General features: G+C 42.2%; 1 protein-coding gene across 1 annotated transcript in view; it reads right to left on the reverse strand.

The window, feature by feature from the left end:
* FAM135B (family with sequence similarity 135 member B) overlaps positions 1-15,450 on the reverse strand; it is a 158,998-nt gene that overhangs the window by 114,493 nt on the left and 29,055 nt on the right. Inside the window, exon 2 of the mRNA XM_068396461.1 lies at positions 9,373-9,452. Coding sequence (XP_068252562.1) covers positions 9,373-9,452 — 80 coding nt within the window. The remainder of the gene's footprint in view (positions 1-9,372; positions 9,453-15,450) is intronic.

Consider the following 15,450-nt stretch of genomic DNA (forward strand, 5'->3'; position numbering starts at 1 on the left):
TGTGCCTACTCCACTGCCACCTGCATGACCTGCCCCAGCTTCCGGAAAGGGGAAGGGATGGTGTTCTGCATAGTTCAGGGTCTGCAATGGAAAATCTCCCAGACACAAATACATCTTTTCAGCTTCCATCCTTTGAGCCATTTATGAAATGCCTTGACTGGAAGAGGATTGAGACACACACACAGAACTAGCACATCAGTCAGATATATCTTCAGTTTACTCTTTTTCATCTTTTTTCTCTGTTTCTTTCTTCACAGAATCACAGAATCACAGCATGGTTGGAGTGGGAAGGGACCTCTGGAGATCATCTAGTCCAACCTGCTGCCAAAGCAGGTTCACCTAGAGCATGTTGCACAGGGTCGTGTCCAGTCGGGTTTTGAATATCTCCAGAGAAGGAGACTCCACAGCCTCCCTGGGCAGCGTGTTCCAGTGCTCTGGCACCCTCAAAGTAAAGAAGGTTTTCCTCATCTTGAGATGGAACTTCCCGTGTTTCAGTTTGTGCCCCTTGTCCTGACATTCTTGTCCTATATTCTTCTTTTCTCTTGGAATATCATAGAATTAGTTTTGTTTAGATTGTGGATTGACAATTCTTACAATGTCTGACCATCTCTTATGATCTCACAGCTAATGAGGTTTTCTAAGACAACTCATCCCCTAAATAACTTCTCTCACAGTAAGGTCCTCTCCAGATATAATTTGCATTTGTCAGGTATGTTTTATTTTATATATAAAATACATACTTATTTTCAGATTATTTTCATGAGCTTTGAAAAAAACCCCATGTGTTTACTGAAGCATGAATCTATCCCCCCTTTTCTCATACTTCAAAAGCAGTAAGCTTATCTTCACTTAATGAAGGCAGAAATTACCTTTCAAAAAGTTATTGAAATTAATGACTGCAATTTCATACTGTTCCACAAGTCATGGTGCTGTTTCTTCTTGCTCTAATGAGCAACTAACTGCAAATGCTTGTTTTGACTGCATTAAGAAGTCATTTACAAGAAAAGGTTTTTCTTTAGTAATCAAAGTAGAATTCCTTCACCAGGAACTTCTTTGAGATATACAAATACTAATAAAAAAGATTAGGATTACTAATTGTTTATTAAAAACAGGCACAAACAGTTTCTTAAGGAGCATGTCAGAAACGTAAATAACCCTTCAAATTAGGTCTTAGGTGCAACGTAGTCACAGATCAACATTTAATTCATAGGAAAAGACATTCAGTGTGGGTAATCATGAACTTGTATAGCACAATGCAGACACAAGTTACAGCAATGCTTTTCACTTTCTGATACTCTCTCCTACTTTCCTTTTTGCACATCACAATTTAAATCATGTTAATTTTTTGTCACCTTATGTCAGATATTCCATTTTATGAGAAAGCATCAAACTGTGTGTGCATGAAACGCCTCCACATTGCCATTACTGGAACTCTAGTTGCATTACTCAAACTTGGTGGGATGAATCCCACGACTGGAGTGTGGCTATTGATGGCTACAGACTGTTTGGAAGGGACAGGCAAGGAAGGAGGGGTGGAGGGCTTGCCCTCTACATCAAGAAATGAATAGAGTGTGAAGAGCTGTCTCTGAAGAATAGCCACGAGCAGGTTGAAAGCTTGTGGGTAAGAATAAGAGACCACGGCAACAAAGGGAACCTTGTGGTTGGTGTCTACTACAGGCAACCCGATCAAGGGGAGCCTATTGATGAAGCCTTCTTACTCCAGCTACAAGAGGCATCACACTCACAGGCTCTCATCCTGCTGGGGGACTTCAACCCCCCCTGATATCTGCTGGAAAAGTAGCACGGCGAGCTGTAGGCAATCCAGGAGACTCCTGGAGTACATTGAGGATAACTTCTTAAGCCAGGTAATAGACAGCCTTACCAGGGGGGATGCGATACTGGATCTGATGGTCATCAACACAAGTGAGCTAATCGGTGATGTCAAGATTAGAGAGAGCCTGGGCTGCAGTGATCACGCACTGATGGAGTTTGCAGTCCTGATGGATATGGGTCAGGCAAAGAGTAACGTCAGGACCCAGAATTTTAGGAAAGCAAAATCTAACTGTTCAAGGAGTTAGCCAATAGGACCCCCTAGGGAACTGCCCTCAGGGACAAGGTAGCAGAACAGAGCTGGCAGATCTTTAAGGACGCTTTCCATAGAGCGCAAGAGCTCTCGATCCCCAGGTGTAAGAAATCAGGCAAGGAAGGCAAGAGACCAGCATGGCTGAGTTGAGACCTGCTGGTCAAACAAAAGGGCAAGAAGGAAATGCACAGGCAGTGGAAGTAGGGATAGGTAACCTGGGAAGAATATAGGAATGCTGCCCGGTTGAGTAGGGATGGGGTCAGGAAGGCCAAGCCACGGATGGAGGTGAACTTGGCATGGCATGCAAAGAATAATAATAATAATAAGGGCTTCTACAGGTATGTCAGCCAAAGGTCAAAGAAAGTGTACCCCCCTGATAAGCAAGACTGGCAAACTGGTAAAAACAGACAAGGAGAAGACTGAGGTACTCAAGAAATTTTTTTCCTCAGTCTTCATTGGCAACCTCTCTTCCCACACCTCTCGAGTGGATAGACCACATGGCAGAGAATGGGGGAGCAAAGTCCCTCCTACTGCGAGAGAAGATCAGGCTCGTGACCACCTGAGGAACCTGAACATACAAACGTCTATGGGACCTGATGAGATGCATCCCAGATTCCTGAGGGAATTGGCTGATGTAGTTGCCAAACCACTCACCATGATATCGGAAAAGTCATGGTGGTCAGGTGAAGTCCCCAGTGACTGGAAAAAAGGAAACATTTCACCCATTTCTAAAAAGGGTTGAAAGGAGGACCCTGAGAACTACCGACCTGTCAGCCTCACCTCTGCACCTGGGAAGATCATGGAACAGATCCTCCTAGAAGCTATGCTAAGGCACACGGAGGACAGGGAGGTGATTCGAGACAGCCAGCATGGCTTCACCAAGGGCAAGTCCTGCCTGAACAACCTAGTGGCCTTCTATGATGGAGTGACTAAATCAGTGGACAAGAGAAGAGCTATGGATGTGCCTATCTGGACTTCAGTAAGGCCTTTGACACGGTCACCCACAATATCCTTCTCTCTAAATTGGAGAGATACGGATTTGATGGGTGGACTGTTTGGTGGATGAGGAATTGGTAGGATGGTCACATCCAGAGGGTAGTGGTCAACAACTCAATGTCCAGATGGAAATCAGTGACAAGTGGTGTCCCTCAGGGGTCCATATGGGTACCAGCACTGTTTAATATCTTCATCAATGACACAGACAGAGGGATTGAGTGCACCCTCAGCAAGTTTGCAGATGACACCAAGCTGAGTGGTGCAGCTGACAAGCCTGAGGGAAGGGATGCCATCCAGAAAGACCTTGACAAGCTGGAGAAGTGGGTCCATGTGAACCTCATGAGGTTCCATAAGGGCAAGTGCAAGGTCCTGCACCTGGGTCAGGGCAATCCCCAGCATCAATACAGTCTGGGGGATGAAGGAATTGAGAGCAGCCCTGCAGAGAAGGACTTGGGGGTACTGGTGGATGAAAAGCTGGACGTGAGCCGGCAATGTGCGCTTGCAGCCCAGAAAGCCAACCGTATCCTGGGCTGCATCAGAAGAAGCGTGCCCAGCAGGTTGAGGGAGGTGATTCTGCCCCTCTGCTCTCATGAGACCCCACCTGGAGTACTGCATCCAGCTCTGGTGCCCCCAACATAAGAAGAACATGGACCTGTTGGACAGAGTCCAGAGGAGGGCCACAAAGATGATCAGAGGGCTGGAGCACCTCTCCTATGAAGTAAGTCTGAGAAAGTTGGGCTTGTTCAGCCTGGAGAAGAGAAAGCTCCAAGGAGACCTCATTGCAGTCTTTCAGTTCTTAAAGATGGCTTATAAGAAAGATGGAGACAAACTTTTCAGCAGGGCCTGTTGCGATAAGACAAGGGGTAATGGTTTTAAACTAAAAGAGGGTAGATTTAGACTAATTATAAGAAGAGATTTTTTACAATGAGGGTGGTGGGACACTGGAACAGGTTGCCCAGGAGGTGGTACATGCCCCATCCCTGGAAACATTCAACGTCAGGTTGGATGGGGCTCTGAGCAACCTGATCTAGTTGAAGATGTCCCTGCTCACTGCAGGGGGTTTGGACTAGATGACCTTTAAAGGTCCCTTCCAACCAAAACTGTTCTGTGATTCTATCATTCTATGGTATCTACACATCACTAATCAAAAGAGTTAAGGTGCAATGCATTCACAGCTACTTTTTCTTGACTTGTCTGGAACAAATATTGCATCTTATCTCCCCTGCCTTATATGAGATAGATGAAGAAAGAACCACATTCCTTGACTGTCTTTGGCTTTCTACACTCTTAGACAATAACCCAACTCAATTGCCTAAATTAGGTGGAACACTGCTACAATGTAATAAAGATTAGCCTGGCAGATAATACTTCTTCTTAAATACTTTATATTACTTGCTATTAGATTTTCAGCCAAGTTTTCAAAAATATTTGTCTATTTGAAACGTTTTGAAAATTGGTAATGTAGTACTTCTGGATGGGAGAAACAAAGGAAATCTGGACACAAACCAAAGTCCTAACTAATTTCTCCAGTCATATGCCATGCAAAACCATTTTTTTCTTAATGTTCACTCACCAAAACATTTCCTTGACCTGTAAGGTAAACAGCTAGGCAAGCTGATAGGCAAGCAGCTATCCATGGTTGCAGTATCTGAGAATGAGCCATAGTGGGTCTAAAACCAGAACTTATAAAAAAACCTGACAGCAACTTTCACTAATAAAGAATAATTCTCTCTCAAAACAGTAATGCATCCAGGTGGTGCGTAGACTACTGCAAAACACAGCAGAGGAAATTAAAATTTATACTTTTCCTGAGATTTGGCTTAGCTGGCATCTTAAACAACATAATTCACCTTCATATTCTTTGTAGGCAATAATGCTGCTAAGATTTACCCCATGCATACCATCTTCCTTAAATATCCTCACCTAGCCTGTTCTCCTGGTCTCCACGATTCTCCACTCTTTCAGGTTGTGCAGGAAATCAAGATAAAACAGCTAATCCTAACTGTTTCTGACCAGTGTTGTTTCTCCCAGTGTTCTGACCAATGATCTTGTGTGCTTACAGGTAAACCTTAAAATAAAAATGTTTTAAAGATATGTTTTTAAGGTAAGCTCCTGCAGTCTTTCACCTTGTATCTATAGCCTGGAAATCACTGAATGGCTGCGTATTCATAACTTCTGTGAATCCTTGTCCCAAAATTTATATGATAGCCTAAAAACTTATGGAAGATACTTAGTGGATCATAAAACAACTCGGCCAAGGAGCTAGTTATACAAATGTGCCACTGCAAGATGGCATATTCACTTTCCCCAGATTCAGCTCACTGTATGCTGCAGGTGGACACCATCCCATGGCAACTTTAACAAGCTATGCTGCTGAAGAACACCGGAGGCAAAAGCCCCATAAATCCACTTAGAAAGGCATTTCTAGAGTTTAGCTTTAAGATATGTCTGCATTAGCTCAGTCCTGCAGAACTGATGCTGAGGCCAAAGAAGTATGTGTTGTTATGAGCTGCACAAGAACAAGGAGAGAGCATAATTTGTTCTTTATAAGCCAAAAGCAGGCTGCATCAGTCATGATATCTATTCAAAAGCAGGAAGCTAAATTTTGTGGGGCCTGAAAATCTGCATGAGAGCAACCTATGCACAACAAGCCTTGTTCCCTTTGGGTGGTAGAACACTGGAACAGGCTGCCCAGGGACGCTGTGGAGTCTCCTTCTCTGGAGATATTCAAAACCCACCTGGACACAACCCTGTGCAACATGCTCTAGGTGAACCTGCTTTGGTAGGGGGTTGGACTAGATGATCTCCAGAGGTCCCTCCCAACCCTAACCATTCTGTGATGCTGTGATTCTGTGATTCTCCTTTTCATTGCTGAAAAAGTCACCAGCCACCAGTCTTCTCTTGTCTTTAAGGAAATCCACCTTGCTAAAAATGCTTAGGAGTATGAATGAAATGTATATATTTTTATGAATATATATATGTGCATATATATATATATATGCGCTACATGGCATATTTATGTTCATACAGCCCAACTCAATACAAGCTAATATGCAGTCTTGATGACCTAAGTGACCAAACCACAGGGGCTACTGGGCTCTAGCAGAGCTTCCCTTTGCTTCGAAAGGGGCAGATAGCCCATTTTCTTCCCACAATGTAGAAAGCATGAGGCCAACATGTGAACCATGTAGTAGGTCATCAAGGCTTCCTGTACAAACTATCAGTCCTACGCCATGGATGGAGTCCTTGCTGCTCAGATTTGGGAGCAGGGAATGCCTGATACAGGCTTCAGCTTCCCCTCTGCTGAATTCTTGAAAACTACTTTTTTTTTGGCCTCAGTTGCTGAAAACATCTAGTGGGAAGCAAACATCGCTAATGTTGTCAGTTCCCACGTTTTATTGTAAATCCTGCAAAATTTAATAAAAATAAAAGGCCACATGCACTGAAATATAAATACTACCTCTTATTTATTTTTTACATTTACATATTTTATAGATTTTATTACTGCATATATTCACAGATTTTACTTTATAAATTTACATAATTGTTTTCAAAATATATTCTCAGTTCTCATAGATCTTACAAACCTGGTAAGGAAAAGATTAAAAATATTTCCTTTAAACCAAACTCATGAATCCCACCTACTTTGTTTTCATTCTTGTTGGTGAGGTAGGAGTTTATGCACTATTTTATAACACCCTTGTTTTGCTGCAATACTACTTTAATAGTTGTGTCTTATTGAAACATGCACAGCAATTTAATTAGTCTTATCCCAGCTATCCCCATACAGAGAGAGATCAGTGGCATGAGAACAAAAAGAACATTATGGCCTGTTTGCCTTTAAGTTCAGTCCCATTAAACGATGTCCTCTCGCAGGCCTAGGAAATCAATTAGGAAGTACTTGCAAAGACAGCCAAGGAAAAACCGTTTAAAGCCTTAACAGCTTAAATACACCCTGTCTTGATGTGAGCCCTACAAAGCTATTAGACCCCAGTCTGGATTGCATTAGCACTATGAAAGTCAGCTGCTAATCCTGTAACCACAGCGCCTGCCTCGCCTCTCTCCTGCCCATGCTTTTACATTAATTGTTTCTAGTAGAGGTGAAAGAAGGTGGGACAATGAAGATGTATCAGGCAGAAGAAAATACTAACCTGAATAAAAAGTAAATATAGAAAATAGTTGAGTTTCTTCCTTAAATAATACAGCCATTCCTGGTTCAATGTAGAATAGGAGTAGTTTGGGTTTTTTGTTGTTTGTTGTTTACGGTTTTTTGCCCCTAGAAAGTAAAATTCTAGCTATCTATCTTCATACTGAGAGTATTTCATTAGTTCAAGACTACTTATGCCAGAAACTATTGTAATTTGAGGACATTTCCAGAGAGCAAAGGAACTCCAAGGGATTCTGGATATGCTAAGGGTGAAATACACTGGAATGTGATGAAAAATAATTTTCTTTTTTTCCTTGGGGATTTTTCACACTAAAAGGTTTTCCAAACCTGGACTACATTAATTCATTCATTTATTTATTTATTTCCCAAAGAAATGTCTTTATTCATATTTTGACTTTGGGAATTCTTTTTCATATGATTTCTTCATATTTTTGTATAACTCTTCATTTTACACAAACACAATTTGTCTAATAATTTTGTACTTTAACGTATCTTAGTTAATTGAACAAGACTTCCAAATTGAAAAATACATTGTTACTTAAAGAAAAGAGAACCTTTAATCCACAAAAGAATGTTAAACTGGAAAATTTTCAAATGTGAAAAGTAAAAAAACCAAAAATGTGACATCCAAGATCAGGAATTCATTAATCCTGCACTCACATTTTTTCTTCCTCTATGCATGACATTGAGTCAAAAGGACTCTACAAGTTATTCTCTAAAAGTTATTGTTAACACCGTGTATTGGGTTTGCATGGCAAGGTTTTGGTAGCAGGGGGGCTACAGAGGTGGATTCTGTGAGAAGCTGCTAGAAGCTTCCCCTATGTCTGATACAGCCAATGCCAGCCGGCTCCAAGACAGACCTCCAGCTGGGCAGGGCTGAGCCCATCAGGGGCGGTGGAAGTGCCTCTGTGATAACATATTTAAGACGGGGAAAAACCAGCTGTGGAACAGCAGCCAAGAGAGAGGAGGGAGAATATGTGAGAGAAACAACTCTGCAGACACTAAGGTCAGTGAAGAAGGGGAAGGAGGTGTTCCAGTCACCAGACCAGAGATTCCCCTGCAGCCCATGGTGAAGACACCATGGTGAGGAAGGCTGTCCCCCTGCAGCCCATGGATGTTAAAAGTGGAGCAGAATCCACCTGCAGCCCGTGGAGGACCCCATGCTGGAGCAGTTAGATGCGCCTGAAGGAGGCTGTGACCCTCTGTGGAGCCCACGCTAGAGCAGGCTCCTGGAAGGACGTGCCACTCCATGGCAGACCCATGCTGGAGCAGTCTATTCCTGAAGGACTGCACCCCATGGAAAGGCCCCGCACTGGAGAAGTTCATGGAGAACTGCAGCCTGTGGGAAAGACCCATGTTGGAGAAGTTCATGGTGAACTGTCTCCCATGGGAGGGACCCCACACTGGAACAGGAGAAGAGTGTGAGGAGGAAGAAGTAGCAGAGACAACATGTGATGAACTGACCATAACCTCCATTCCCCATCCCCCTGTGCGACTTGGGAGGAAGAGGTAGAGAAATTGGGAGTGAAGTTGGGTCAGTGAAGAAGGGAGGGGTGGGGGGAAGGTGTTTGAAGATTTGTTTTTATTTCTCATCACCCTACTCTTATTTCATTGGTAATAAATTAAATTAATTTCCCCACGCCAAGTCTGTTTTGTCCATGATGGTAATTGCTGAGTGATCTCCTGTCCTTATCTCAACCCATGAGCCTTTCGTTATATTTTCTCTCCACTGTCCAGCTGAGGAGGGGGAGCAATATATTGGCTTGATGGGCACCTGGTGTCCAGCCAGGGTCAACCCACTACACAATGAAATAGTTTCCATCCAGAAATCACTTAGAATAGTAAACCAGCTCTTTCCATTGTCAGCAAGGAAAGCCACATATAAGAGAGACAGCTTGCAGACAAGATGGTGAGAATTTCCTCTGCTTTTCTGACAGACACAAGCACCAAAACTCAAGCACAACTCAGCCCAAACCCATACCAGAACAGAGAGCTAAACAGCCACTGATCATTAGGGAAATCCAGGTTTGGATCCAAATCCAGGCTCACCCATTCCCCACACCAACTATCCTCCTCCATGCTGCCCCACCTCCAGTCATGTCACATCCCTCTGGGACCTGCTTACCTGTCTGTCCTGCAATCGTAGCAAACAGCCTGTGGGGAATCCTGGATGGGATCTTCAGTCCAGCTCTTATCTGGTAATACCTGAGGAGAAGGAATTAAAAATGATGTGTTGTTAGATAAGTGACCACTTGATCCAACCTAAAATTCTGTGAGAACATATCCTGAGCATCTGCACTCAAACAGAAGTGCTCAAGAGAACAGTCATGCTCAGAAATACTGAGTCTTTTCTTCTGGTTTTTAGTTTTAATTAAAGTTGGTTTATACTGACTTTAACCAGGCCCCTCCTATTTTACAGCAGGCAGAGCGGACATAATGGCCTGATGTGTGACTAACGAGGAAAGTTTGTGAAAAGTTCTTGGCTTCTTGCAGGGAAAAGAGACATAGAGAAATACCTACGATAAAAGGCAGTGAGATCAAACCATGAGTGACAAAAATTTAATACAAAACAAAGAAAGAGGAAACTTCTGTGGAGAGACAACAAACGTGCTAATCTCACATCTAGAAAGATTCGATTTATACATAGTGATTATCATTCTGCTGTTCCGCGTTGAGGCTACCGTATCATGAAAATGTTAGCATTAATCACATCTATATCCTCTGTATTCTAGTTATTTGCTATCTCACAGGTGATCACTGTGAACTACTGTATAAATAACAGCTCATACAGGTTACACTTACCAATAAAATCTTTGCTAGGGATGTAATAGCAGATAAACCATATCTGTCTCTGCCAGGTTAAAAGCTGAAGAAAGGGGTTTGCTGGGGAAAAAAAAAAACTTCAGAGGTAATTGTGTCACGGTCCTTCACAGCTGAAAGCTCATGTTACCCTACATACTCCAGCTGGCAAATCCTTGCCAACTTGGATAATAATTCCAGCACAACCTTTGTCATTTTTAGGTATCTGTTTTAGACAAGAATTTGGGCATGAAAACTCTCCATTTACATTTCAGTTTTCAGGAAAGAAAGTAAAAAAAAGCCCAGATTCTAAATACACACGGTATGTAGTTAAAAATAACAGCAATCAAATCTAAACTGCCTGATCTTTCTCTCCCTTATGCTGTCCTTGCACTATGGTAGGAGTTTTTAATTAATGCTATTGCTCCTGATTTCTTCAGAGAAAGTGCAAGAATTATGCCTTAAGACCCTCTGTATTTTCATTACAATTATATGCAATGCAATTTTTAACTGACAAAAATACCCTCTCTGGACTACCCACACAGTCTAATCATTTCCAAATAACAGCAACAGGGTATTAACTGAGGATTGCCACATTAGTGTAATGGGACACTCCTCAGTATGCAGATATTAATGTTTTACTATGTGTCCATTCCACTAGACTTATTCCTGAGAACAACATCCTATAACTGTCTGGCTGCCTCTTTTAGATTTTTGCTGCTTGAGACTGTGGTGGGTTATCCTCAGCTAGGGGCCAAATTCCCACCCAGATGTTCTCTCACTCCCCCTCATCAACAGGACAGTGGGAGAAAATAGGATGAAAAATAGGATGAGATAAAGACAGGGAGATCTCTTACCAGTTACTATCACAAGCAAAACAGACTCAACTTGGGGAAAATTAATTTAATTTATTCACAGTTGGTTAGTAAGAAACAAAACCAAACATTAAAACAACACCACCCCCACCCCACCCGCTTCTTCCCAGGCTCAGCTTCACTCTTTCTGACTTCTCTCCTCCCAAGCAGCTCAGGAGGATGTGGATGGAAGTTACAGTCTGTCCATAACAGCCCCTCTCTGCCACTCTGTCCTCCTCACACATTCCCTGCTCCAATGTGGACCCTTCCACAGGCTGCAGTTCCTTCAGGAACTGGCTACCTACTGCCACACTATGATAACGTCTGCCTTCCCTCACCACGTGTCTCTTGTTCAGAAGCATCTCAAGCAGCCCTAAATACTTTCATTCGGAAACCGATTTCCATTGGCTTGATTGGTGCTCCAGATTAAGTCACCTAAAGCTGGGGAGACTATATATCGGTGTCTAAGGTGCCAGCTTCAGTGAGCATGCAGTTAAAACTCTCAGTAGACTTAGAGACATTTGGCTCCTAAAAGAGGATGCTGAGCAGACATTGGCTTCACTCATTGTCCAGACCAGAACTGCTGACTACAATACAGCCTTGAATATCAAAACCACATGAAGATACCTCAATACTGGTGAATTCATAACAAGGTTATTTCCACCCTTTATTATTTCCTTTGCAAAATGGAGTCAGTGTAATGACATAAAGGAGCTAGATCTTCATCTTATTTTAACCTTTCCCTGTTCATCCCCTTAATTTTGGCAAATTCATTTGAATGTCAGAGATATTCTAGAAGTCATAAATAGACATTTTCCTGTGTATTCACCAAGTTTAACTGCTCATAACAAAAAGTGCATAAAAAAGTCATAGAAACCTAAGGAACTCTCAGATTAACGTTAAAATCTAAGGTTAAAGGTTCAGATGTAAAGAAAATCTGGAGACTACTAAGGTCTGCAATACTAAGGAATGCAGACAAAAATGCCACTCGTATTTTATAAGCAACCAATGTTTTCATTCTTAATAAAAGGAATGACACTAATCAGTTACTAATGAAGGATTTATTGCAGATTGTCTGGCATCTGATGCCAAAAGGTCTGGCCTTGATAATGCAATGGCATAAACCAATTCTGGTATAAACCATCATGGAATTAAATACATTCTTCCTAAAGAAAGACTTTAGAGAATGGTCCTATGCCTAGAAGACACAAGAGGCTTCTGAATATTCTATTGTTTCAAGATTTGTGCAATTGTGCATAAGTGTGCATTGCAATGCCTTGGACCTCAAAGTATTGACACTGTTGGTCAATTAAATTAATCATAGAATCATAGAATGGTTTGGGTTGGAAGGGACCTTAAAGATCATCTAGTTCCAATGCCAGAGAAGGACAATGATGTAGAAGACCTCAGATTGAAGTCCCCCAACACCTCAGTGGCATTCATGGAAATTAACACACAGGGCAGTGAAAGCGTTAAAGGCTCAAACCCAAAGACTAAATTAAAAAATAAATAGAAATAGAAATGTTCACAATTTATCAGTTTATTTCTTTTAAAATTGAATAGTTTCCCTGAAAATCTTTGAGAACAAGTCATTTTTCAATGAAAGTTTCAGGCAAAATGTTAACAACAGCTCCAAAAGACGTTAGAAATATCACAAGCAGAATATGAGCAAAGAACAGCTTCACCTTGGGTGGACAGAAAAAGCTAAGACATCCTCATTTGAGTTTCACCAGACCTCTTGTTGTCCAGTTAAAATAAACAACCACCATACAGGAAACTGAATAAAACCCATTACTTGGGGTTTTTTTTTCTATTTTTAAGCCACATATCAATACTTAAATCATAAGACAGGCAAATATTATCCCTTCCTCCTCAGAGCTTCCTCTGAGTCTTTGCAGGCAGGGAGGAATTGTGAGACAGTGGCTTTACGCCTAAGCAAAAACATAAAAATTAAGGTTCCTGCTCCCACACTGCGAAGTTGGATGTTGCTTCACAATAGTTCGTGCATTGTGAGGAGGTTTTTCCTGATCAAAATACAGGCTACTGCAAGATGCAGAGTCCCACACATTTTCTTCATCAGCAAACACAGATAAATATCTCCATTTCCCCACCCCGCTGCCCTATACAGCTTTGGCTGTGGCAGTACAAGTAGCAGTGAGACCAAGATGTAAAACAGAACAACGTTAATGTGAGCACAAATAACAAATAAAACAATCTTTTTGTCAGTACCTCTACAAAAATCCACACTGTTGTATAACTGAATACTGTGCTCAGTCCCTGCTAACAGGACAGTAGATGGAAAATTGTTTTAACATGCTAAGACCACTCATTCTGTTACAGTGAGGTACTGTCTGAACTAGAAATGGCATAAATCATACTGAGAAGCAACAGGTACAGCTGGCCATACAGGTTTCTGGTCTTCCTCAGAATGAAGTGAACCATCTCCAGCTGGCTCTAAATACTCTTATCAGGAAGTGGCCTCATAGGCTGGGCATCCTCACCAGCCTCTTCCAATCCACCCAAGAAAAAGAGGGATCAATTTAGTGGCCTGAGCTCTCCTAGAGTCTGCATGACCTTTTCTCACATGAGTGGAACGTTTGCTGTGGACACTGCGGCAGCAGAGCCTTGAGAGTGGGCTGCTGTCTAGGTGGAGGCAATTGCACAGACATGGCTTCTCCTTCTTTGTGTAAGTAGCTGCTGTCTGCATTTCAGGCTTGGGAAGAAATCCTACAGACAAGGGCTTTATCTCTGTCCAGCTGAGTGAACCTCTCCAAAATGATACGAGGCATGAACAGAAAAACTACAAAGAATAGAAACAGGACCTGAAGGTGAAAAACTGCATCTAAAACTGGAAAATTAGGCTGAGGTAAACATTGCAAAAGCCACCAAAATAGTTACAGCAGGTCCTCCACGACACATGTGCAGGAAAGAACTGCCTGATAGTGATATGGGGCTGACAGTAATGAGAAATTGCCTCCAAAAATAACAAGCTATTTTGCCCTCCTCCTTAGCTTTTTTTATGAAGAGCACAGATAGGAAGGCTAAAGGAAAGGAGTACAAAGCTTTGAAAAAGATCACAGAGATCGCATGCTTGGTGAAGATAAAGCTGGAGAACCTTGGCAGAAGTCGCATGTGAACCAGACACTCGGTAATACAGGTTTACAGCAAATCCAAGAAATCGACAAAGGTACAGAAAGGCTGGTGATGAGCAGAAGCTAAACAGTCATTCTGCAAAGGGGCTGAAATGGAGAGCACTGTGGGCCCTGAGTGTGGTCCCAGAAACACATAAGACTTTACGGTAGATTTTGAAGGAAAGAATAATTAGGAAACAAATGAGAAACTGCAGTACAATTCCTGTTTTATTACAATTAGGCTCAGTCTGGCTCATCAGAATTAGGCTAGGTAGCACCTCTCTTCGAGTAAACAGCTAGTTTATGGGGCTTTTTTTTTTTTTTAAGACAAGAGCAGTGCAGAAAAGCTTATTTAGACTTCAGTGAAATAGGGAGGCCATGGAAAATTGCCAGCTAATGTGGAACAGGTGCTGTGAAGGGAAGAGAAGGAAACAGCAAGCTGATTTTATGAAAAGAAGTAAAGGAACTTGGCACACTTAACACAGCAAAACACAGAGCAATCAGATCCCCTTCTCAATCTATAAATACACTGGAAGGAAAAACATCAGGAAGGAAGTAGAAGAGTGAGGTACAAGAAAGTACAACATTGGCACAAGAAAAACCACATATAAACTGCCCATGAATAAATGCAATTTAGAAATAAGTTGTAGCTGGCAAAGGAGCAAGACTGTGAAACAGCCTCCTAACAGAAGAAGGAATGAAAAAGCCAATTTACTTGTAAGGAAAGTTTGGTAAATTTCCTAAAGATTCACAGGACATGGATCCTTCTTATTCGCAGGACCAATGGTATTTATGCAGGCAGTGCACAGCAGTCCAAGTCCCTCCTCTCCTGCAAGACAGCCTGCGTGGGCACCCCAGTAGCAATGAATTTGCCATCACCACCTTCACTGGCCATTTGTGAATTATTCATCTTTACAATTAAATAGAAAATTTGAATATCAACTTTGTCTTTCTGTGCCTGGACAAACATTAATCCCTGATGACTTGTACTGACCCACCTAGGGTGCTGATGTTAAAACCTCCCGCGGGAGCCTGACTCCACTAACAGATGTGTTGGGTGACACTGCCTCCCCTTGCCTCCCACTCTCACCACTGCGGTGGTCAGATCTCCTCTCAACAACACCAAGACCACTCTCAGATGTTAAGTGCTCAATGATCAAGCAGGGTGCAGAGGGTTGGGGTTTTTGCTATCTTCTTTAGCTATTACATTGCACTCAAATACACAGAGGAAATATTTACTTTTAAGAGAATAAAATGTTTCTGCTTCAGAACAACTCATTGTACCATCTCTAGTGATCTAATCGTACCACAGGGCAGTACCTAACCCCGAAGGATTTACATTAAAAAGAGAAGAGAGACATGTCAAGGGAGGAGGCTGGTACCAGCCCTGTTACTGGCACTTTGGACTCCATCTTCCCC

Source organism: Nyctibius grandis, chromosome 3 (assembly GCF_013368605.1).
Source record: "Nyctibius grandis isolate bNycGra1 chromosome 3, bNycGra1.pri, whole genome shotgun sequence".
NCBI classification, from domain to species: domain Eukaryota; kingdom Metazoa; phylum Chordata; class Aves; order Nyctibiiformes; family Nyctibiidae; genus Nyctibius; species Nyctibius grandis.